The sequence below is a fragment of the Phalacrocorax carbo genome, chromosome 9 (genome assembly GCF_963921805.1).
Source record: "Phalacrocorax carbo chromosome 9, bPhaCar2.1, whole genome shotgun sequence".
In the NCBI taxonomy this organism is placed as follows: domain Eukaryota; kingdom Metazoa; phylum Chordata; class Aves; order Suliformes; family Phalacrocoracidae; genus Phalacrocorax; species Phalacrocorax carbo.
This window is the reverse complement of record NC_087521.1, coordinates 2,387,143-2,410,570: the sequence shown is the minus strand read 5'-3', so window position 1 is coordinate 2,410,570 and position 23,428 is coordinate 2,387,143. Positions and strand designations below refer to the sequence as shown.

At 40.2% G+C, this 23,428-nt stretch overlaps 1 protein-coding gene across 4 annotated transcripts in view; it reads left to right on the top strand.

The window, feature by feature from the left end:
• Nucleotides 1–2,284: 2,284 nt before the first annotated feature.
• EIF2AK4 (eukaryotic translation initiation factor 2 alpha kinase 4) overlaps nucleotides 2,285–23,428 on the top strand; it is a 42,429-nt gene continuing 21,285 nt past the window's right edge. For 2 of the 4 annotated variants that reach the window (XM_064460121.1, XM_064460120.1), the window contains exons 1-16: nucleotides 2,286–2,549; nucleotides 4,335–4,450; nucleotides 5,639–5,741; nucleotides 8,140–8,313; nucleotides 9,171–9,251; nucleotides 9,753–9,904; nucleotides 12,126–12,241; nucleotides 13,236–13,393; nucleotides 13,822–14,357; nucleotides 14,729–14,838; nucleotides 15,389–15,546; nucleotides 15,895–16,310; nucleotides 17,032–17,101; nucleotides 18,200–18,283; nucleotides 22,590–22,712; nucleotides 23,179–23,283. In XM_064460121.1, coding sequence (XP_064316191.1) covers nucleotides 2,397–2,549; nucleotides 4,335–4,450; nucleotides 5,639–5,741; nucleotides 8,140–8,313; nucleotides 9,171–9,251; nucleotides 9,753–9,904; nucleotides 12,126–12,241; nucleotides 13,236–13,393; nucleotides 13,822–14,357; nucleotides 14,729–14,838; nucleotides 15,389–15,546; nucleotides 15,895–16,310; nucleotides 17,032–17,101; nucleotides 18,200–18,283; nucleotides 22,590–22,712; nucleotides 23,179–23,283 — 2,655 coding nt within the window. In that variant the 5' untranslated portion in view covers nucleotides 2,286–2,396. Of the gene's footprint in view, nucleotides 2,550–4,334; nucleotides 4,451–5,638; nucleotides 5,742–8,139; nucleotides 8,314–9,170; nucleotides 9,252–9,752; nucleotides 9,905–12,125; nucleotides 12,242–13,235; nucleotides 13,394–13,821; nucleotides 14,358–14,728; nucleotides 14,839–15,388; nucleotides 15,547–15,894; nucleotides 16,311–17,031; nucleotides 17,102–18,199; nucleotides 18,284–22,589; nucleotides 22,713–23,178; nucleotides 23,284–23,428 lie in introns of all 4 variants that reach the window. The other 2 variants (XM_064460123.1, XM_064460122.1) reach the window with 2 other exon arrangements.

The following is a 23,428-nucleotide window of genomic DNA, read 5'->3' as shown; positions in this document are numbered from 1 at the left end:
GGACACAAGTTGCTCTTGGGGAGATTCCAACTGGACACCAGAGGAAAATTTTTCACAGTGAGGACAGTCACCACTGGAATAATCTCCCAGGGAAGTGGTTGACTCAGCCACGTTGGACACCTTCAGGAGTCGTCTGGACAGGGTGCTGGGCCATCTTGTCTAGGCTGTGCTCTTTCTAGGAAGGTTGGGCTAGATGATCCCTGAGGTCCCTTCCCACCTGGGATTCTGTGATCTTAAAACTGGCAATTCTTGCTGTACCTTTGTGTGGGAAAGAAGATGAATCCTGGGGCTAGAAACTTTTGTTTCTAGTCTTAACACAGACTGTAAGTCTGTGTTTATACGCATTGATAGATGAGCCTACCCAACTGCACCAGGGGCTCAAATATAGCAGTTACTTCTAAGAAGTTAAAAGAAACTAGTGGACAATAACAGTACTCCAGGTCACATTTGACTGTGCAAAAGGAGATCTTTCTTGTTAGGTAAACACTACGCAGCTTTGGTCATGCATTTCTCTCAAAAAAAAAAAAAAAAAGAGAGAGAGAAAAAAAAACTCTACCACTAAAGGCACATTCCAGGCATTCCCAGACATGGCAAGGAACAGAACAGCACCAGAACAGTGATACAGTTTAAGATTTGGTTTTGGTTAGATACTAATGACATTATGAAACTACCAGTTATTAAATTATAATCCAAGCTGGGACCATAAGAATTATGGAAAGATAAACAAAAATATTCACTTAAGTTTTCAATTGCAGGACAAATTGCAGGCTATATAAACTATTCATTAGAGTAAGTCCCTCTGTAACAAAGGGTCTATTTATAACAAAAAGTCTGTATTCAAAGGTCAGAGAGTAAAGTGAAGATCAGCAAAACTCAATTGATATAAACCCCATAAGTAGAAGAGGAGCATCAGAAGATTCTTCATGCAATTAGAAAAGCAAAGAAAAATTGAGTCCATTATACTGCAACAGTATAGAGATTTAAAATAATGCAAGTATGGCTCTGCAACTTATTTTACTTGTTTTCAATTAAGATGATGGAATTTGATCTTTAGAGGAAAGATAACTAATGGGGATCCTGGTATGAACATGACTAGTTCTAAGGCAGGAGAACTCAAGATTCAGTTCATTCAGTTCCAGTGGACCACACTTGTTTTCTACATTTCCTAACAAGTATAGTGTCTGAGTGCACAGTAGCAAGCTACAGGCTACTGTAGCATTTTTCTTTGCCCAGGGTTTACATACCGAATAGATGAGCTTGTATGTATGAATTTACTTGGGGGTTTTTCATTAAGATCCCAAAACTTCAAAGGCTACACACCTGGTGGCAATCCTTCTGTTCAGTAGTTACCACATGCAGTGACTGAAGAAAAGGGCATTTTCTTCTCTGCGTACCACTGCTCCCGACAAACCCCAACTGCCTCTCTCTGCAAGTCCCACGAGGGAGACCCTGGCGTCGAGGGGTGTGTTCAGAGCTCAACTGAGCCAGAGGGTCTTGCTGCTTGCTCACGCTCCGAGCAATGCTCAATGCAAGCATTCTTTTAGTTTCCACGTAGATTTGTATCCTGGCTCTGCCCTACATAAAATCCATTGTGAATTTTGTAGGGGTTTTTCCCCTTTGCAAATAATTCTCAAGGTCTAGAAAAAAAAAAATCCGCACAGTAACTACTCGTATTCGGTGCGTGTGTCTGTATTTGCAGATAAACCTGGAGGCACATCTTGGGGAAGCTCAGACTGGGCATTAGGAAGAAGGTTCTTCACTGCGAGGTGGTCGGTCCCTAGAACAAGCTCCCCAGGTAAGTGGCCACGGCACCAAGCCTGTCAGAGTTCAAGGAGCATCTGGACGACACTTGTAGTCGTCCATGGTTTAGTTTTAGGGAGCCCTGTGAGGAGTAGGGGGTTGAGCTCGGTGATCCTTACGAGTCCCTTCCAGCCCGAGATACTCCGTGATTCTGTGAGGACGGGGCCTTCGGGACGGGCCAGGCGGGACCACGAGTGGCGACAGGGCTTGAGGAGGGCACGGGGGCTGCGGCGGGCAACGCGCCCCGGTCCCTCACGGGGTAGCAGAGCCCCAGAAAGGCCGCCGAGAGCCGTCGGCTCCGCGTCCCCGCACAGCCCGAGGCTAGCGCGGCGCCAGGGCGGCCGCCAGCCCGCCACTCCCAGGCGGACAGCCCCAGCGAGGGCTGCGGCGCTAGTCCCGGCCTTACTCGCCGCCGCCGTCACCGGCCGCGCCGCCAGGCCCCGCTCCCGGTCCCCCGGCTCCTCCTCCTCCTCCTCCTGCCGCCGAGGAGGCGGTGCCGAGCGCGGCCGCCGCTTGGGCCAGCGCCACTTGCAGTGTGGCAGCGTGGGGGCGGCCGCCCGCGATGGCTGCCGCCCGCCCCCGCCCGGCTAGCTGACATGGCCCGGGCGAGCGGCGCGCAGCAGCGGCCGCCGGAGGTAGCCGGGGAGCCGCCGGAGAGCTACCAGCTGCGGCAGGAGAACGAGCTCCAGGTGCTGGAGTCCATCTACGGGCAGGACTTTCAGGATCTGCGGCAGAGCCGGGCCTGGAAGGTAGCGAGGGGTGACTCGCGCGGCGGCCTCGTTCGCCGCTCTCTCTCAGCGCCTCCCGCGCCTGCTGATCGCCCGGGAGGCAGAGCCGCTCTTTCCCCGTCCTCTCGGGCGAATGGGGAGCAGCAGCGGCCCAGCGGCCCCTCGTCGGGCGGGGGCGGGGGCGCGACGCTCGCCACTGCTGCGGGCGGGCGGGCGGTGGGTGGGTGGGTGGCTGGGAAGGGGCGCGGGTGCCTCGCCGGTGTCGGGCTCTCGTGCGCCTTGGGCGGCGCGCCGTGCCCCGCCGGCCCGCTCGGCTCGGCCCCCGCCGCTGACGGCCGGGGCAATTAAGCCTCTAATGCGTTCGCGCTATAATTAATGCTGCGCATATAACTTGCCTTTTAATTAATCGTCACAGTTTTTTAAAATTGCCTCTTAATTCATCCCTTAACCGACTAATTACATACCTACTTAATTAATCTCATCTGTATACATGTTGCTGGTCTTTGCGTATTATATACCGTGGTTTACTCAAAACTGTGCTGTTTTCCACGATACTACCGTCACTTTCATTTTTATACCTTTTTTTTTTTTAATTACAACTAATTAATGCTCAAGTCTAGTACTCGCACCTCTCTTCCGTTTCTCTCGTGCCCACAGTGTCTAATCGGTAATTTTTTTCCAGCTGCATCTGTGGCACTGCTTTGCTATACCTGGAGGTACTGGTCGCTCTTCTTCACTTCCCCAAGTCGTTTCTTTTTACATTCTTTTGTATTTAGTTTCTACAAAATACACCATAGCCCCAGCTGTCTTTTTCCTGCCATAAACCTGAACTTAAAATTCTTGCAGCAACCTACAACTTTTTTTTTTTTACATGGAGTTTCCTGTGAACGGTGTTAGTAATTCCTGGGTTTTCAAAAGTATTGCAGACCTCACTGCTTATTAAATGCATACCTCGACTCTTAACGTGTTCCTTTTCCTGCTGGAAATGCAAAGAGGGAAATAGAGGGGGTAGCGACCATCTTCTAAATTGTTTCCGTATTGGTTGGTCCGTGTGGTTTTATTTTCCTACCCGGTTGTCGTATTACTGCGGTCTGGGGTGTTTTGGGGGTGGGAGTGGTGTTTGTTTGTTTGGTGTTTTGGTTTTTTTTTTTTTAAATTATAATTGAAAAAGTTTAGGATGTTTATATGGGCATGTTTGCTCTGATTTTGAGTAGGCAGTTTGAACAGGATATGGGGGAAGGGCAATGCTTGTTAAAATTCTGTTCTATGCCAAAACCAAAAATATAAATACAAAAAAAATTACTATCCATTTGTTTGGCCACACAAGGTTAATATAGTTGTGATGTTATAGTCTGTTGTCATGTCAGAAAATAAAATACTGGTGTTTATTAGTGATCTAAAAACAAACGCAAAAGCAACAACATAGTTCTTGTAATGAATGCTTTGATTTGTGATAGCCCATAAATACCTTGTATTATATTTATTTAATTTTTATCTACTACTAGCCCACAGTAAGCACAATACAAGGGTTTTATTATAAAACCTCCTTTTTGCCTAGTCTGAATCATCTTCCTGATAATTGTAACTACACTTATCCGAAGAATTTCTAATATACTGGATAGAGTGTCATAACCAGTGAACCAGTTCACTCTCATTGAGCCATGTCAATACATTAATATATTTTTTTTTATCGTTTGGATAGTCTAACCTGAATTCTGCCATAATATAAGTTGTGAGAGTTATGTGCTTTCATTAAAACAAAACCAAAAAACCCTATTAAATCAGAAGTTTTGTTTTCCGTTTTAGGTACGACAACCTCCTGAAATCAATCTAGTTCTTCGTCCTCAGGGATTGACTGGTGGTAATGAAGTATATGCCAAAGTTGATCTGTGGGTCAAGTGTCCGCATACTTACCCTGATACGTGAGTGAATGTTAAAATATAACTTTTTTTCTCTGAAAATTTTTTCTGTTTTCCATAGTAAAGTGTAAGTTGAAAAAACGTGTAGTTTTATTTATCGCTGTCATTCTTGCTTTCTGCATGTCAGTATTTGTTAAGCCTGTGATACTTTATAATAGGCAACTCTAAAATTCAGCACCTGAATTACATGTGGTCCTTTTGTGCGATGGAGAATAAGAGGGATGCAGTTGTCAGTGCAAAACTGCACCTCCAGTGTGTAGCATGGAGAGATGTAAACACAGGTATACCTGCTAGCATCTTAGTACCTTTTTTAAACTTTTTTCAGCCCGTGGCCTGCTGAGAGACGGACTGAATCTTCATTTTTAAATCAGTCTGCTGTCTTAGTTGTATCTCCTGTTCCTGTTTTCTGCTGGATTGCTCTTCTGCAAGAGTCCTCCATAGTGAATTGTAAAATAAATTGCAACGGATCAACCCCACCCAGCATTTTGCATTAGCAAGTAATTTCTGGCTCTGTGTTGCTCTGTGCCCCATTTCGTTTGGTCCTTACACCACTGGCTGTGTCCAAAGCATAACTTCCTCTAGCCCGTGCGTTTGTGCTGTGGCATGAGCAGCGCACAAGCGAAGTGCTCTTCCTTACCAAGTGGTAGCTCAGTTATACCCTGTAACATGGGACATAACAGCCACTCTAATTTCTTCAAATTTAAGATAGCATAGCTACAGACATTTTACTTGTCTTTATTTTATTATAAATACTTCTTAAATTTAGCTGTTCTTTATTTATAGCATATGTTTCTTCAGGTTTGTGTAACCTGTATAGTGGTGACAAATAAATTTTAAACACCTAAACATTATGTTAGTAATATTTTTAAAGGACTGTTATGTAAATTGCTGGTTAAGAGCTGAATTATAAGAGCCTGCAGGGTTTCTGTGGTAGTTCTTCTGTTAAGTATAACTGACAGGTAATCTGCAGCCAGAAAATTTGATTCTAAGGAATATAAAACAGTATTTCTGGCTTTAATCTATGTTGTGGATGTAATATGTATGTACTGCTTATTTGAGCATTGACTAATTGCCAAGTGACTATGAACTCCATTCCTTTTCCCTCACCCACCGTTCTTAGCAACATTCTGTTGCTTTTTGCACTCAGTTTTTCTAATGGGGACTTTTTTATCTTTTGTTGCTGTCCCACAGTGTCCCTGAAATACAACTAAAAAATTCAAAAGGCTTGTCAAATGAGAAAATAAATGAATTAAAATCCAGACTAGCTGAACTGGCAAAACAGCGCTGCGGAGAGGTAAGAGCTTTTCGCTTCCTCGAGAAATATACCCTGGGCCTCAGCAGTTGTAAAAACGTGTGGTATATTATAATGCAATATGTCCACGTTAGAAATATAAGTTGTGTTGCTCCTAAGGAGGGAGAGGCTTACTTGCTTTCTTAAGTAATGAAATCTCAGCACATGCATGCTCTTAAAATTCAGTCCATATGTAAACAGGGCAAGCTTTATCCCTATTTAAAGGCAGATTTAAAGGTTCGTGTTATTCTTGGAGTTACTTCACAGTATGAAAAGCAATACTGACTCTAAAATTGTGAGCTCTCTGCACTTTTCAGTTTTAATTTGTAGTAAGTAATAATGAGTTTAATTTGAATATTGTAAGTGACTATAACTGTTTAAGTAAACAGTGATTATGTGGGGAGTTTCTCAGTGTGATCTTGTTTATCTAATGCTGAACTGAAGGGCAAGAGACCTTAATTGTAACACCAGCCCAACAGTTGACTTCTGTGGTTGTATCACAGGGACTCCATGCCATTGTGCCTTTCTTTCTACTGAGTTTAGGAATAGTGAGACTTGACTTCTCCCCAAATAAAAAGAGAAAGATGGAGAGATATGTGAAACTTAGAACTTGTGTCCATTTTCAGGGATTGTATAAGTCTCCAGGTAGGTTTGGCATTAACGGTACCTTTCCATTGTTGCTGGGGACTGAAATGATTCAAAGAATTAGTAGCAAACATTGAATTCTTAGTGAAAACAGGATTTACAGTATGTTTCTTATCACTACTTGGAAATGTTAGAGATGCATACCTTTGATTTACTCAGTTTGCCTTTTTGACATGAGAAATACACAGCTGTGGAAGTTGTTATATGCTGAAATGGGGTAATACTCTGCTTTCAGCTTCCTAAGCCTGTCAACTTTACAGGTTTGGCGGGAGTTGCCTGTGGTTCAGCCTTGTCACATCAAGCCTTTTTTCCACTTGCATACTGGACTTCTGTTTTGATTGTCACATTTTCTGCAGATGCTTTCAAAGGAACTGTTTTAGCCAGATACTTTTTGTCCATTCTGTTCTATACCCAAGAATTTTCCTCAGTTTTTTTCAGTATCTTCGGAAATTAGCAGTTCAACAGTGTATTCTGGAATTTTTTTTCCTCATAATGGCTGTGCTGTGGACAATTGATAGGAAATACAAGGTTCAAATTCTCTTAAGTAACCACTAAACCCTGCGACATATAGTCAGTCTGCTCACAGCTGACCCCAGGAGAGCTACTGGCCTGGCCTGTAGGGATTTAAATCATAGTTCGATTTCAGATCTCATTGAAAGGAGCTACAAATGTGTCATGGGTTTTCCTCATGTTAGTTTTCCAAAGCAAGAATTGCGCTTGCTCCAGCAATGTGTGGATACAGTTGTGAGTTACATGTCTGATACACATTTTTGATGAATGATATACACAGTGCAGTCCTAAATTATTTTCTCTGCAGGGAAAGGGAGATAACTGTTCTCTCTGCCTTGACAGGTGTTCTTTATTAAAGTGTATTCTGCAGTATGGAAAATTTGAAAATACTTCAGTTACCTGTCAAACTGAAAAGCAGATTGTTTGTGGTTTTTAGTTATTGAGATTCATTTTCTTTTTCATACATGTGTGTGCATGCATGATCACCTTGACTTTAGGATGGTAACCTGGGAAAGGTATTTCAGTTTGTGCATGTCAAATATACGCATATTGTGCTATTCTTTCTATTCTGAATTGCCTCCTGGGTTCATTCTTACTTTCAAGCAGGGGATTCAGTGTTTGAGAATCATCTAAATGTCAGCCTGTTGCAGGCTGAAGGTACACTTCAGTTTGGCTGTTCTCCCATCTGTACATGCAAATCCTGCTTAGCGATGCTGCTGACTGCTGGGATGCATCTTTCTGATGTATTTTTCTTTAATTTTGGAGATATGGTGTTCTATTAGCACTATGGATTGCTTGATTTAATAAAGGGATGCTACTAGACTGATGAAAGCTGAAGCTCTGACAGGTCAATAGATCATCAGTGCATACCCAGTTCAAGTAAACAGTAGCTGAAAATTGATACCAACCTTGCAAACCATGTAGCAGAATTCAGCTATGTTTTCACTGCAGTTCTTATTTTAGTAGTTCTGGTTATATGGATGTGGAATGCCTTAAGAGTCTTTACAGCATTAACTGGGGGAGGGGCTAGTTTGCAGAGGAAGGATTGGATTTTGTGTTAGCAGTTGCAGTTTATTAATAAATAGTTCTGACAAAAAGTACTGAAATATGATAAATTCTCCCTGGTAAGTAACAAAATCGGCAGTCACGCTGCTTCCGTATTGCTTTTTCAAGTTGGGTATCATTTTACGATGTGATCTACTTGTTCTTTGAACTCTGCACGTTATTCATATTTAATTTTTTTCAGGTGATGATATTTGAACTTGCTGACCATGTACAATCATTTCTCAGTGAGTATAATAAACCACCTTCCAAGTCTTTTCATGAAGAAATGCTAAAAAATCATCAAAAAGAACAAGAAAGACTGGCTCAGGAGGAATTGCGTAGGGCGCAAGAAGTTAAGAGAAGAGAGGAGCAGGAGGTAAGAGAAGTGTGAATAACCCTGTATTCTTAAAATCATATAAACAATCAGGTTTTTGTAAATCATCCTGCATAGCAGTGGGTTTTAGTGAATTATTGACTTGTCAGACCTGTCAGTATGATTTGATCAGTATGTACTCTATGAACTATGTGCTGCCACAATTGCAATGTTTTAATGATGTCATTTTAACCCTGAGAAATTCTTATGCCTAAAAAAAACCTAGATGTTGATTCCTGATCCTATGAAAATCACTTATAAAGAGGACCTTATCCAAAAGTGTAAGCAAATGTGTGTATTAAGTGCGCTCCATCTTAAACTATGAAGTATTAGCTAGGCAGATACGGAATTGTACCTTCTTTCACTCATAGGGTGACTGGAATGTTCACCATGACAGACTTCTCTAGAGCACAACAAATTTAATCTGAAGAGACCTTGGACCCACATACATTCTTCACTAGAAATGAGGGGATTCATCTAAGTCTCACAGAAGCTAGTAGTGTGGAGCCCCCATACTGTGGGAATATGGATAGAATAGCTCTTCTTTAAAAATAATGTTTTGGCTTATTCTTCTTACCTTTCCTGTCTATGAAACTTTATTGTTGGGTCTGTCAGTAGAAGTAATTTTCTTTTGTCTACAACTCCATTCTCCTATATCATACAATTGATGCTGTTAACTTCCTCAGGAGAGCTAATTTGACTTCTCTATTTTTTTATTCTTGTGAGGTCTGCAAGTCCTCTTTAACACTTGAAAAATCAGCATCATGCTGCCTTTTTTTTTTTTTTTTTTTTTAACCAGGGTAAGGGTAGCAGTTGCATTGCATGTACTGTTGCATCTCTAACAATACAATTCATTTCAGCAACGTGAAATCCTCAACGAGATTCAGAGACGGGAGGAAGAGAAAAGAGAAGAAAGAAAAAAGAAAGAGATTGCCAAACAGGTATTCTTTCTAAGCAGGTGTGCAAGAACCATTGCAATAACTTCTTCCCAGTACTGTAGCCTATGCTGATAAAAATTTGAGAGATTTACATGACCGAATTGTCCTGGACTTTTTTTTTTTTTCATCTAGTGCTTCTAACAGATCTAGGTTCTTGATTATATGGGGATTATCTCTGGAATAAAATCAACTCTAAGGAAAAAAAGTTTAATATATTAGCATCTTAAGTGTACGGTCATGGATATTTTCAAACAGACATAGAAAAAAGCTAGTAGGTTAATGTTTCCAGTTTCATTGTAAAGAATCTTTACGTTCTTGCCTGTGGACAGTACTGAAATGTACTTTCTGAATCTCAGTACTTCTTCCTCAGTCTCATGTACATTTATTATGAAAACCTATTTCTTCTGTGATCTGGGTGACTTCATAGAATAATAGTCAAGTACTCGTGTATCTTGAAGATAGGAGCAGCTTCTGTACTTATTTGGTGGTTTTCCTGATTTATAGGAACGTTTGGAAATAGCTGCTCTGACAAGTCAAGAAGATTCTCACAGGAGAGATACTGCAGGACATAGAGTTGCTTCCAGTTTAAACGGGAGTTGTTTGGAACATGGAATAATAAATAATAAACACCGACCAAATTCTGCTGGACGTTCAAAGTAAGTATGTCAGTTTGCATGTGGATTTTTTTTTTCCCTTCAAACATTAGATGTCAAAGTGAAATTTGAAGGTGAGAGTCATGTGCTGTGTTGCTCAGCTCTTCATTTTGGTCTTCCCCCTCCATTCGTCCCCCTCTTCATTTGGCGCGGTTAAACTAACTTGTGCTGTGGAGAACTTGGGAACTTTCCAATTAAGAGAGTCAGCTTGGCCCTTAGTTTAACTTAGAAAGTATTTGGCAATCATTGGAAGGTATATTCAAGGCTTACCTAGTTTCTTAAAAGTATGCAAGATGTTGGCAATTGCAGAAGAAAATTACTTTAAATCAGTTAATGAAGGTTTTGGAATAGCACAGTAAATTAAAGCTTATGTTCATCTCAAAACATCTGCTGTAAAGATACACCGATATAAAGTTCTCTGTTGGAGGATTGGATAATGCTGATGGCATTTGCAGAACAACTTATTGGAAGGAAGATAGGGTTATTGGAGGGTTCTTTTGCTGGCACGTAACTCATCTCAGTTAGGATTGGTGATATAGGTAGGTTGGGGTGTTTGTTTTTTTATTCATTTTCTTCTTTTTTTTTTTCCCCTTTCCTGTGTTCGTAGCTGATACAGCTGTCAAGGACAGTGGCGATATCCTGGTACTAATTTTCCTAGTTGTGATTCAGATTGTGCCAAAGACTTGTTATTTGGACTGTTGTTTTAATGGAAATCCTGGTATATTCCTGTTTTTTTCGTGTGAAAACTATTTTGGAGTCTATAGATATTTATCAGCAACACTAGATACCTGAAGCAGTTGTTCTTTGATCTGTCCTGCTTTGACTCTTGCTGCCATCTCTTCCCTTTGCCTATCCCAAGTCATATTTGGCATTTGTTTCTGTATAGTGTTTGACAGTCCATAAATCTCAATTCCTACTTTCTTGCTAATCTTAGTATAACAAAATGAGACACTGTCTGTGCTTGTGGAACAAGCAGGTGTCTCCAAGCTTGTCACTACGCTTTAATGCATAACACATGCAATGGACTTATATTAACTTTCCACACAAATTCTTACATTATACATTCTTATTTAAACAAAAAAAAAGGCAGAGTTAATTATTTTAACGATGGTGAAAATAATAAAAAAGGATTTTGAAACTTCTGTGTTGGTAGAGTTAAACAAAAGCTAGACATGTTTGGTTTTCTGAGGTCTCTTTTCATAAGAAGAGTGGTGCCATATTTTTATGTTTATGAAGCCTGAAGTTTTGGCTATTAGGATACAGACTTTCAGAAGATTAAAATCTAAAATAATTTCATTTATAAAATATATTTGAATTCAGAAAACCAGATGCTTGCTTTGTCTATTTTTCTTTATACAGCACTTTTAAGAAGTTCCCTGTGGCATCTCCTTTCTATGTTTTACCTGTTTTGTGGGTTGTGTTTGGTTTGGGTTCTTTTTTTCTTTTGTTTTGTTTAATAAACTCAGTATTTCAGAAGAGCTTCCTCATTACCCTTCATATACTCCTGTGATTTCTGTATGTGACTGCATTTATTTGGAGGATGCTCTTGCAGTGGTGATATTTCTATTAATTTTGAAATAGATTGTACCAGGAAGTAATGGGGGTTGTTTTGGGTTCTTTCTGATCTTACGTGCAGCTCCATACATACATGTGAGGAGAAACACCCTAACCATACTTGCTTTGGAATTTTTTGCAAAGCTTCCCTTTCTTAAGGGAGGAGTTTAGAGTAGTAAAGGAAGCAAATGGGAAACCCATTTTAAGTTAGGAGAAAGAATTAAGGTAAAGCTAGAATGAACTTCCAAAATTGCATATATTTGCTTTTTGTAGTGTTTTGAAAGAGAATGCAAATTAAGTCAAATTTACCTATTTTCAGAGCTGTAGTATGTTCACTTTTTAAAAATTTTTTTTTTAATCACTCCCCCTCCCTCCCCCCACCCCAACTAGGAGTGTCATACTAAGCTGCGGAAGTTTTAAGGTTTGGATTCTGCTCCTGGCTTTGAGTATAGAGACCCAGTGCGGGATGATGTTGCTGCTAAAATGCTCGTTTTCCAATCAGACATATATCTTTGCACTAACTCAGTATCTTTGAAATTAATGGATATTATCATTGGATGCAGAAGTCTCTGGAACCTAATCCTCCTGCAGAATTGATATCTTTAGGGACTAGGGACTGCAACACTACTACCTTTTGAATTGGAAAAAAAATGTTCTGTTCACATTGCAGACGAGAACGCCAGCTTTCTGTTAGTAATAATGAAGAGTCCCCTGGAAATTACGAAGTTTTGAACTTCAGCACAAGTGGTGCCGGGCAACTAATTGTCCATAAAGGAAAATGTCTAGGTAAGCTTGATTACAATTGCAGCTTCAAATCTGAGTTCTGTTTTTTTGGTTTGTCTTTTCTTTTTTGAGAGGGGGAACTGAAACAGTGTTAATAGGTGCAAGCAGCAAGTATGGAGAGAATATTGTTGTGGATGATGAAATGTCACAGTCAAGAGTGGGAGACAGTAATAGGGAAAAATTACGTTGTGGTAAATATTCTGTATTTTCTTAGGACTGTTTAAAGGAAAACTTTGCTTCTCCAGATACAATGACATAACTGAATAACCTTACCAAAACGCCCCTACCTTCTCAACATTTTATATTCTCTACGTAACTAAAATAATACTGAAAACTATTTGCTTTTAAATAGCTAGCTTGTCAGAAACGGATGGCTACCAAGCAAGAAGTCATTTAGCTTTCAATAACGTGAAACCGCAGGGTTAGAAATGCATACTTACTGTCTTTCTGTTGCTGCTGATAGCAATGACATAAAAGCAGCGGTTTTAGCAAAAACATAAATACAGGCAACGATAGGAAACTTTCAGAGCTGAAAAGCCTCCTTGAAGTGCCCATATGAATGGACCATCAAATGTTTTAATTGTTCGTTTTCAACATAGCACTTCCTGAGTTGCAGGATGAACAGCCTCAAAATCTCTGGAGCAAAGAGAATGTTGTTATTATTCAGTTCAAGGATACACGATTATGTTACTCTGTGTAGAGTTCGGCATCTGCTCAGCAGGTAGAGCATTCATTTATTAGAACCTGATATTCTTTAAAACATGCAGAAGAGTTTTTTGCCAATGTGCTGTTGCTTTTATTTGCTGCTACATAGCAGTTTCATCAGACCTGATGTTTTCCATACCTACCGTGTAGGTATAGATCTTGTTCAGTTGTAAGTAGGTTTGTGTTTCTGAAATCGTAGAAAGCAGGCTTACTGGTGTTTGTTCAGCATTTGCAGAAGCTCTTGTCAAGTCGTATAAACAAATGAAGCCGTGTTCCTCTTCTTTATTTATAGGCAAGGATGAACAGCTTGGTAAATCCGTCTACAATGCCTTGGAAATTCGCAGTGGAGACTTTGTTTTAATATACGAGTGGGTTCTGCACTGGCAAAAAAAGATGGGAAGGTTTCTTACAACGCATGAAACAGAAAAGCTTGAGAAGTGCAAGAAACAGGTAATGCCCATATAGTGCATTTGGCTTAATAAAGGTTAGGTGGGGTTCACGACTTTTCTTGAGTCTGCTAGTTTATGTTAAACCTGAGAGGGTGGTGATGAGCTTGAAAAATGCAAGTGTTTAGAGTATCTGCACCACAGAAGAAGATGCGTGTATTAGGGTGGTCAGTTCATTTACAGTGAAATAAATGGAAGGAGGTGTATTGGCAAGTATGCATAAATAAAATGTTAAAATTCTGAAAAAAGAGGGAATCAAGCTTACTTGGCAGAAACCAAAGTTGCTCTTGCCCCTTGTATACAATACTTCCTTTTCAGAAAAGGATTAGAATGTAATGTATTTTTTATGTATTTTGTATATGTTATATATTTTAGTAGTGGTGTGTTCATGAGATATGACACAATGCATATAATGTTTTGTTTCTCTGACAGCTTCAGGGTGCAGAAACAGAGTTCAGCTCACTGACGAAGCTAAGTCACCCAAACATAGTACATTATAAATGTATGAACCTTAAAGAACGGGACGATTCAATTGTGGTGGACATTCTAGTGGAGCACATAAGTGGTTGCAGCCTTTCTACATACTTAGACAAAGAGACTCCCATTCCAGTTGAGCAGTTGCGCCATTATGCGGCCCAGATCTTGTCAGCTCTTGACTACTTGCACAATAATTCAGTAGTGCACAAAGTTCTTTGTGCTTCCAGTATCGTGGTAGATGCTGAAGGAAACGTCAAGGTGACAGACTACAGCATTTCCAAGCGCTTAGCTGATATCTGCAAAGCAGATGTTTTTGAGCAAACCAAAGTTCATTTTAGTGAGGATCGTCTTCCCAGCAAACCTGGAAAAAAAGGAGATGTATGGAGTCTGGGCTTGCTTCTGCTTTCACTCAGCCAGGGCCAAGTAACCAAGGACTATCCAGTTGCTGTTCCTACCAGTTTACCTGCTGACTTCCAAGACTTTCTGGAAAAGTATGTTTGTTGTGTTCCTGTATCTTTTTCTTTCATTTTTTAATTTTTTTTTAAAAGACTTGAACAGTTTTTTGAAAGAACAGCTAAATCCCTGTGTGTTGCTAGTTATAGTTTTAAGAGAAGAGGTGATTGCTCCCTCACAGCTCTGGCTGCTAATCTGGGATTCGGGAGAACAGGTCTGGTGCCCTCTGCCTCTCTGCCCTGCCACCAACTTTGTGTCACTGTGGATAAGCCATTTAGTCTGTCTTTTCTTCTGATTCCCATCTGAATGATAAAGGTGATAATTTCTTAAACATAAGGAGGCCTCTTTGAACATTTGGGCCTAATATGGAATAGATCTTTGAACAGTTCTCTTCTTCGTTTGCTATCAGATGTGTTTGCTTGGAAGATAAGGAAAGATGGACTCCTCAGCAGTTGTTACAACATAGTTTTATAAACATTCCACGAATGAAAACCCCTGTAGCTGAAGAAAATCTAGATGGTAAGAAACTTGGTTCTTCCTGGTTTCTGCTAAAAAAGTGGACTATGTCCCTGCAATAAAAGAAAGAAGCTAGAGCTTCACCAGACTGCGCAAGTGTTCTACAGTAACTAACTTAAAAGCTGGTACGGCCTTTAAGTTTTACATCCATGACTAGCTGGGGTGGACTGACGGCTGTTGTCTCATCAGTAGAAGAAGCTGATGCTTTAATTAACCTGTAAATTCATCCACATCCTGCATGGTGTAAACATCAGACTTAACTTTGTCCTTGGAAGATGCTGTTCCAGTGAGACTTCTTCTCTCACAGTGTGCTTGTGAGAATCAGTTCTGTTGTCCAGCATAATTAATGTTAGTAATTAAAAACTGTATTAAGGTTTATGCTTGTACCAGAGCTTAACTGTACACAGCAGAGCACTTCTGTGTTTTAGGTTTTAGTTGCACTTGAAGTTACTTAGGTTTTATCTTCTTCCTGATACTTATTTGACAATCCCTTGTGCCTTATCCCCATACCCCCATTCTGCTATCGGTGGTAATTCTGATATCCTTGTTACAGATTCGGCAGGTATAGATTGCATCGAGACAGTTGTACCCAGCAGTCAGATGTCCAGCGCTTCATTCTTCACAGAAACACAGAGACAATTTTCACGCTACTACAATGAGTTTGAAGAGCTAAAATTACTTGGCAAAGGGGCTTTTGGAGCAGTCATCAAGGTATGGTATAAAAATTATTCCCCTCTGTAGAATCCTTTTTGGGGATGTGTTTGTGTTCTCTGAAGCAAAACAATATATTCATTGTTTGCATGATTTTATTTATTATCTTCTAGAGTGCTGTGCCTGTCTTGTGGTTTTTACCTGGAATTGAATAGGCTGATAAGTTTTTTGTGAGAGGTTGCTGGGAGTCTGGTGAGAAGCCTGTCAGTATGGGGAAGCTTGCATTTGAATTGTAGGGATTTGCCAGGTGGAAGGAAAACTTCCTTCTCCATTAAATTATTCTAAGTCTGTCTCTACTTGGTAAGGCATTTATGAGCATTTGACTTTAGATTTATTTGAATTTTGCAGGTGAGAAATAAGCTTGATGGTTGCTATTATGCTGTGAAACGTATCCGCATAAACCCTGCCAGCAAGCAATTTCGGAGGATTAAGGGGGAAGTAACCTTACTTTCCCGCTTGAACCATGAGAATATTGTGAGGTATTACAACGCTTGGATAGAAAAGCATGAAAGTCCTGTTCCCACTGTGTCATCATCTGAAACAACTGAAGAGAAAAAATTGCCCACTAAAGCCGCTCTCTTCATCCTTACCACTGAGGAGACAAATGATGTGGAAGCTAATGCTCCTCCTCCTGTTTTGACAAGTTCAGTTGAGTGGAGTACTTCGTGTGAAAGATCCTCCAGCAACAAATTCAGTGGAGATGATCAGGAGTCAAGTGATGATGATGATGATGATGGTGATGGGGTGTTCTCGCATTCACTTTTGTAAGTAGGCTTCAATATTGGCACTGTAGGGAACATGAACAGAATTGGTTTTTTCCAAGCTTGTCTCTTATCATTCTCACTTCTTTTGTCAGAAGTAGTTCACTGCATTTTAGTTGTGTTTACCAGCAGTCAGATATCCAGGGAGAGGAAAATTTGTAGCTAAAAATTGTCAGTGTATAAGGAGAATTTTGGGTTAGGCTCCTAGAAGTTTCTCAGCATTTGTGTCAGAATGCATGACTGCTTGCTTCATGTTGGACTGTCTTTTCCAACCTTGAGAGTAAAGTTTTAATAAACAGGAACAGAGGAAGGTAGCAAATCCTGAAAAATACTTGTCCTTTCTTTTTTGTTTTGATTCTTATTAACATATTCCATATTGTGTATGGACTGGTTCTTTCACTCATAGTTTTGTTGTTAGGGTTTTTTTTTGTTGTTTAAGCAAGTAAGTAAACTTATCTCAGTTTTGCTTATTGAATACAGAAATTAAATTTTACTGATGCAAATATATACTTTCCCTTTAAGAGACTCGGCCATCAAAGGAAGTGTTGCTTTGCAAGTAGGATACTTTTATGGGGTTTGTTTTGTTTTGCATCTTTGTTTAAGGCATATGGAAGGTCTTCAAGAGAAGCCTAGATATTCCTTTTTCTCTGCAAATAGATTCCAGATTTCTTAATATTTCTTGGTACCCAAAACTTGGTTTTTTTCTTTCTTTTTTTTTAAACAGGCCAACCACAGATTCTGAAAGCGAAATAATTTTTGATCACGAGGATGAAAACAGTAAAGGTCATCCTCCAGTAAGTATAAAGCCAGTGAAAATAAAAAGATCATTAAATAGTCTTTGACAAGCAAACACGTCAGTTGGGAAGTTTTGTTTCATTTCTGGTGTAAGTACAGAACCATATAAGGTTATGTACCATCAGAGTAAATGTTGTGCCATCATGAGCTGCATTCCATAGATATCAGTCTGATGCAGCTGATCTTGGTTCTGTTTCCCATAGTGCTCATTGAGCTAGATGTGAGTTGCACTTTATAGTCATGAGCCTGGTTGTTGCAGGTGCAACGCTTCAGTACGTACATGATTTATCAGTTAACCACATAGATTGCCTTACATAATCTGAAAGTTGAAATTCTGTTCCACTTTTAGATGATATAAACCAATAAATTTTCTCATACTACCCACTTCTTGGAAGTGGTGACAATACATGCTGCTAGCAGTCAAAAAGAGATGGGAAGTCAGAATAATGTGTAAGTTAATTTTAAGATTTTCATATTGCAGCGCTTACTGTGAAGAGTCAGTACACTGTACTATGGTTCTACATCTGCAGCGTCTAGAATCTGTCATTGCCAAGCCTGGTGACCTGTCAGATGCTCTTATTACAACTTCATCCCCTTCCTCTTTCTGATGTAACGTACATTGGCATGAAAAAGCTTTCAATATATAACTTAATAATATGACAGTGCATTTTTTGTCACTATATCTATAGATAACAATATGTCAAAATCGTTGGTTGGGGATGAAGGTTGCATTATTAATTCTGTTAAGTAAACTTCGTATATTATAGTTCCAGTTGTTTTTTTCTAATGTGACACACTTTGAGATTTAAGTCTCATCCAGGTCTTCTGGAATGTTTTTCCTGCTGTGTCTAATGATGGCAAAATGTTACTCATTCTCACTTTGAAAATGAGACTTGGGTCACACCTGTTCTTCTAGTTTATTTAGAAGCAGTGGCATTACAAAAATGTCAGTTTATTATTTTGCTCTTATTCAAACCTATCCATAGAAGGTGAGTTCTCATCAGCGTGTTCCAGCTGTTAAAAAATAGTAGTATGCATTAAGAAACCCTAGACGGCTTCCTGTAGCTAACTGTTCAGTTACTTTTATTGTGATAAAGGATGAAGAAGGCAATGAAAAGAATAGCCATGGAGAAGAAGACAGGACACCAATCATTCAGACAGTGCATTACCTGTACATTCAGGTACAAATATGTTTGCGTTTTCAGATAAAAGGATACTGTTTATTCCAACCTGCAGAGATTAATTGCTGGTTTTCTTAAGAAAAGTAGTGACCTTTAAAAAATGCAAATGAGACTAAGTTCAATGTTGTTTTTGCCATCAACTGGTTTTCTGAAGGGCTTGGCTGATGGAAGACACTGTGCAGCACACGCGGCTCGTTAGGCCTTCCGAGGCTCTCTAGTTGTGCCTGGAGAGAGCACAGTTTTGTAATGCCATAGTGTGTAATGGGATCGCTGGTGCTGCTTGTGTACGAGTAAAACTTGGCAACTCCTGACCTAACCTCAGAACAACCCAACCAACCAATCTACCAACCTTTCCACATCCGTGGCTTCCAAAGCATTGTTTTGCCTTGTTCTTACTACTTGTTCAGAATACCCATCCCAACCCCCTCACCGCTGTAGCTGATGTTCTTCAGTTTGGCTATGGTGTTAATTCCCCATGTGGAGTTGAAGTGCAGGGGTGAATGTCACGGACTCCTGACAGATGTTCTGCAGAAGACCTTCATTGTCAGCTTTTCACTGCTTATATATCTTTTTGACACATTCCTCATGCAACCACGCGCACAAACAATTTCTGTTATTCGTCAGCTAGCTCTAAGCACGCGCCTTATGCTACATTCTTACAGGCTGTTCTATTTGTGCTACTTCATTTGTATTTGCTTACTTAAATTCTTCTTGGCATTTCCCATGCTCCTGTCTGTTTTTTACTGCCGCGTTGCTTCAGTTGAAGGACGTGTCAAACAATGCTAAGTTACTTGCAAATTCATCCCCCACATCTCCCCCTTTTTTATTTTGTATTAGCCACACGTTTTTTACTGTTCTCTCTATTAATTGCTGCAAGCACTGACAAAAGAATGGCAAAATTAAAAGCAAAATTAGGAATATTATTAGAAATACTATAGCTGTTTTTACTATTTCGTTGAACCATCCTGTGATTCCCCATCGAGTCAACCATGAGTACCCACGAGACATGTTGTAAAGGCATTATACGCGCTGGCTGAGGACAGGCATATCGACTCCTGTCCCATTAAGTTTGCGAGGGTAACCCAGACATTTTTTCGTGCTTGGACGGAGACCCACGAATGGCAGAGGCTGATGATGGCGAGGAAGGTGGTGAGGCCGCAAGCCATGGTTTCACTCCTTTTGCCGGAATCCATCGGGGACCACAACCTGTGGAGACACAAGCATACCCTCTCCCCCAAGTTATTAGCGGATGAGGGCCTTCCCACAGGCCCGCGTTTAGATTTTTTATCATTACTAAGGGCTGTTCTGAATGTTCAATAGATGTTAGAGCTTTGCTCATGGATTTATAGTGTTTTACTATAGGTGGGGTATCATCATTTTGGAATGGTAGTGACAAATGGTTCATCACGTATAATATTTTTGCTAATCAGTTGTGCGGGGTTTCTTGCCTATCTCCCCCGTTTTGTTTTTGGAGCAGTTGTTTGACTGTGCAGTGGGTTCGTTCTACTATAGCTTGACCAGTAGGGGAGTGGGGAATGCCAGTAACATGGCAAATACCCCGTTTGTGAAAAAAGGTTTTAAGTGAGCCACTGCTGTAGGCTGGGCCATTGTCGGTTTTAACTTCACTTGGGATTCCGAGTGCAGCAAAAGCGGGTCGGAAATGGGCCCGTACATGTCTGCTAGTTTCACCAGTGGCGGCCGTTGCCCATATTGCATGAGAGAACATATCAACAGATACGTGAACATATTTAAGTCATCCAAACTCAGGAATGTGAGTGACATCTGTTTGCCGCAGGTGGAGGGAATGTAAACCTCGAGGGTTCACTGCTTAGGCGGGTGTAGACGCACAGGCTTGACAGTCTGGGCAAGTTTGCACGATTAACTTGGCATCGGCAATGGTGATACACAATTGTTTCGCTAAAGCCTTTGCTGATTGGTGGAAAAAATGGTGAGAGAGTCGTGCTTGCACCAATACATTTGATATGGGAGCGGCAAGGGTTACGTTAGTTAAAATGTCAGCACGGGCATTACCATGTGTAAGAAAATCCGGTAATTGTGTGTGACTTCAAATATGAATTATACAATAGGGGTGTTTCCGCTGTTCGATTAAAAAAAGTTCTTTAAATTTTAAAAATAGGGTTTGCTTTGTTATATGTTTAAGATGAGCTCTTTCTATTCGTTGAACCATGCCCACCACGTATTGGGAGTCAGAAATTATATTAAGAGGGGCGGTAGGCCAGAACTGAAAGGCCATTATGACTGCGTGCAGCTCCACTATTTGTGGTGAGCCATGGAGAATCTCGACTTCATGCTTCTGGACTCCGTTCTCTTCTAATGTTACCACTGCTTTGCCTGACTTCGCTGATCCATCGGTAAATACCGTACAGCCATCGACCAGTTGTCTATGGCACAATGATCGATTTTCTATTTTAACATTATAATAAAAGGTAAACATCTTGTGGGGGGGAAGATGGGTATCTAGCTTTCCACTAGAGCCTGCTAAGGCTAACTGTAGTTCAAGGCTATTTTGAATACTCCAAGTCAGATAAGTTTTTACAGTAGGTAACACAATAAGTGCTGGTTCTTCCCCTGCAAGCTCTACTATTCTCTCCCCTCCCTTTTTTATAAAGTCAGCAAACATTTATATTCATGTGGCAATGGTCTTGATAGGTTGGTGGGGTAAGACCACCCAATCTAGAATAACGAGAGGGTCATTACGTCGTGGATCCCACTGTCCAGTTATAGCAAGAGGCTGCTCCTCTTGGTTACAGACAAACAGTGTGGGTGGGATGTCTTCACTGCGATGATGGCATTGATTCGACTGTTGTTGATTATCTGTCGTGCTTGTTGTGCCTCTGGTGTCCAACTTCGTGGTGCGTTTATATTGGTGTCTCCTTTTAACAGGTCAAACAGGAGTAAGAGTGGCATTGTCAATGCCGCATTGGGTTCGAATCCAGTTAATATTACCTAATAGCTTCTGTACATGATTTAAGGTTCGAATGTTGGCGGTTATTCCCACGTTTTGAGGCTGGATGGTTTGTTCCAAAATTTTCCATCCTAAATACCTCCACGGAGGTTCTGTCTGTATCTTTTCATGGGCTATCTGATGTCCTGCATCCTGCAGTGCTTGCTTTAAGGCCTGAAGGGCCTCTTCGAGCACAGTACGAGTTGGCCCCGCTAACAGTAGATCGTCCATGTAATAGTACATGTAAATATTTGGATAACATTGTCTAATTGGCTGAATTGCCATTGCAACATATGACTGACATGTTGTTGGGGAGTTTTTCATTCCCTGAGGGAGTATAGTCCAGTGATAATGATCCATTGGCTCCCCCTTATTAAGTTTTGGCACTGAAAAGGCAAATTTTGGAGGATCGTCTGGGTGCAGCGGGATGGTAAAGAAACAGTCTTTCAGATCGACAATGATTATATTCCAATGGGATGGAATTGGGTGGAATTGTAGGTGATGGTAGGCGAGTTGTATTACTGCCGCATTGCTTCAGTTCAAGGACATGTCAAACAGTGCTAAGTTACTTGCAAATTCATCCCCACATTGAAGTGTATTGCGTTAACTTTCAGAGGGGACATTGTATTTCACAGGAATGAAAACTTACTCATTCTCTTCAAAGGCACTATATTGCGTATGCACTTCCTTTTAACAGAAAACAGTAATCTGCAAAGACGTTCTATGGCAGTAACAGTAGGCACAAAATAAAATCCCTGCAGGTTTGCAACTTCAGGCTTTACTACTGACAGTATCTCCTTTGTGTTAGGAGTTAGACTGTTTCTCAGAAAAGTCAACTATCATAACTAACTCTTCTGTGGTGATGTGCAGATTTTTATAACGCACATAATGCTAGAGCTTGTCTGGAAGGAAGATGCGATTAGATGGAATTAGATTTTAATAAGCTTGTTTGCATCTGTTAGGTTTATTCATAATACAAGCAGTTAAAATGCCAAGTAAAATAAAGCCAGAGATTCTTTGAAGTTTGGCTTAAACATACATTATGGCTTGGCTGGTTTCACCTTCGTTTTAACCTTTATGTTAGAAAATACACTACTCTACAAACTTGTACTGTTGTCCCAGAAAATGGGATAGGACCCATAAGTGAGTGCATGTTTTCTAGCTAAAAGACAACTCTCAGGAAAATTCCGAACAGCCAGATGTTTTGGTGATATTATTTGTTACTGAACTGTGTGTTACAGAACCAGGTGTTGATAGGCACACACATACAAGTTTCTGATGGTCTCTTTTCCTGACAAACTGCTTTTTCTTTCCTCTGTCCCCTACATATGCACAATGAAGATGGAGTATTGTGAAAAGAGCACCTTAAGGGATACTATTGACCAAGGATTATATGAAGACACCAGTCGGCTTTGGAGGCTTTTCCGAGAAATTTTAGATGGGTTAGCTTACATCCATGAAAAGGTTAGTAAATATGAGAGTTATGACCTGTCCATAATATCTCTGTTATCCCTCTTTCTGTATGGGTTTCTTCACATTCTGTTCACTTCTGGGCATTTATTAACAAGGTTTGTTCCTTGCCCTTTCCATTATTAGTCTGTTCTAAGGATTTAGAATATTTTATCATAAACTTGAAGTTTATTATGGATGACTACAGATTTTTTTGCTTTGACACAAAAATTTGACCACCTTTAAAAACGTTTTGTTAGGTATCTGGTAGCACTGAAAATTGTTTCTAGCTTCTGGACTACAGACTATAGTCTTACTTCAAAATTAATTATCAGTGACTTAACACAGTAGATTTCCCACTGTAATAAAAGATTGCAATACAATTTTCCAGTCTATTATAAAAAGAGTTTTATTCTTAATTGTGTTTATTGTTTAATATTCTGTGGGTCTTTTTTTTGTTGTTGTTCTCCTGCTGTAACAGGGAATGATCCACAGAGACTTGAAACCTGTGAACATTTTTTTAGATTCAGATGATCATGTCAAAATTGGAGATTTTGGTTTAGCTACAGATCATCCAGCAAATGCAGTAAGTACCGCTGAAGGTGAATGAAAAAAAACAACAACTTGAATTTGGTGTTCTAATAACACGAAAGATTAAAATGAAATGTAAAAACATAGTGCTCATTGGGCTTCATATTGTGAATGCCAGAAACTTCTGTATTTCTAAGGCA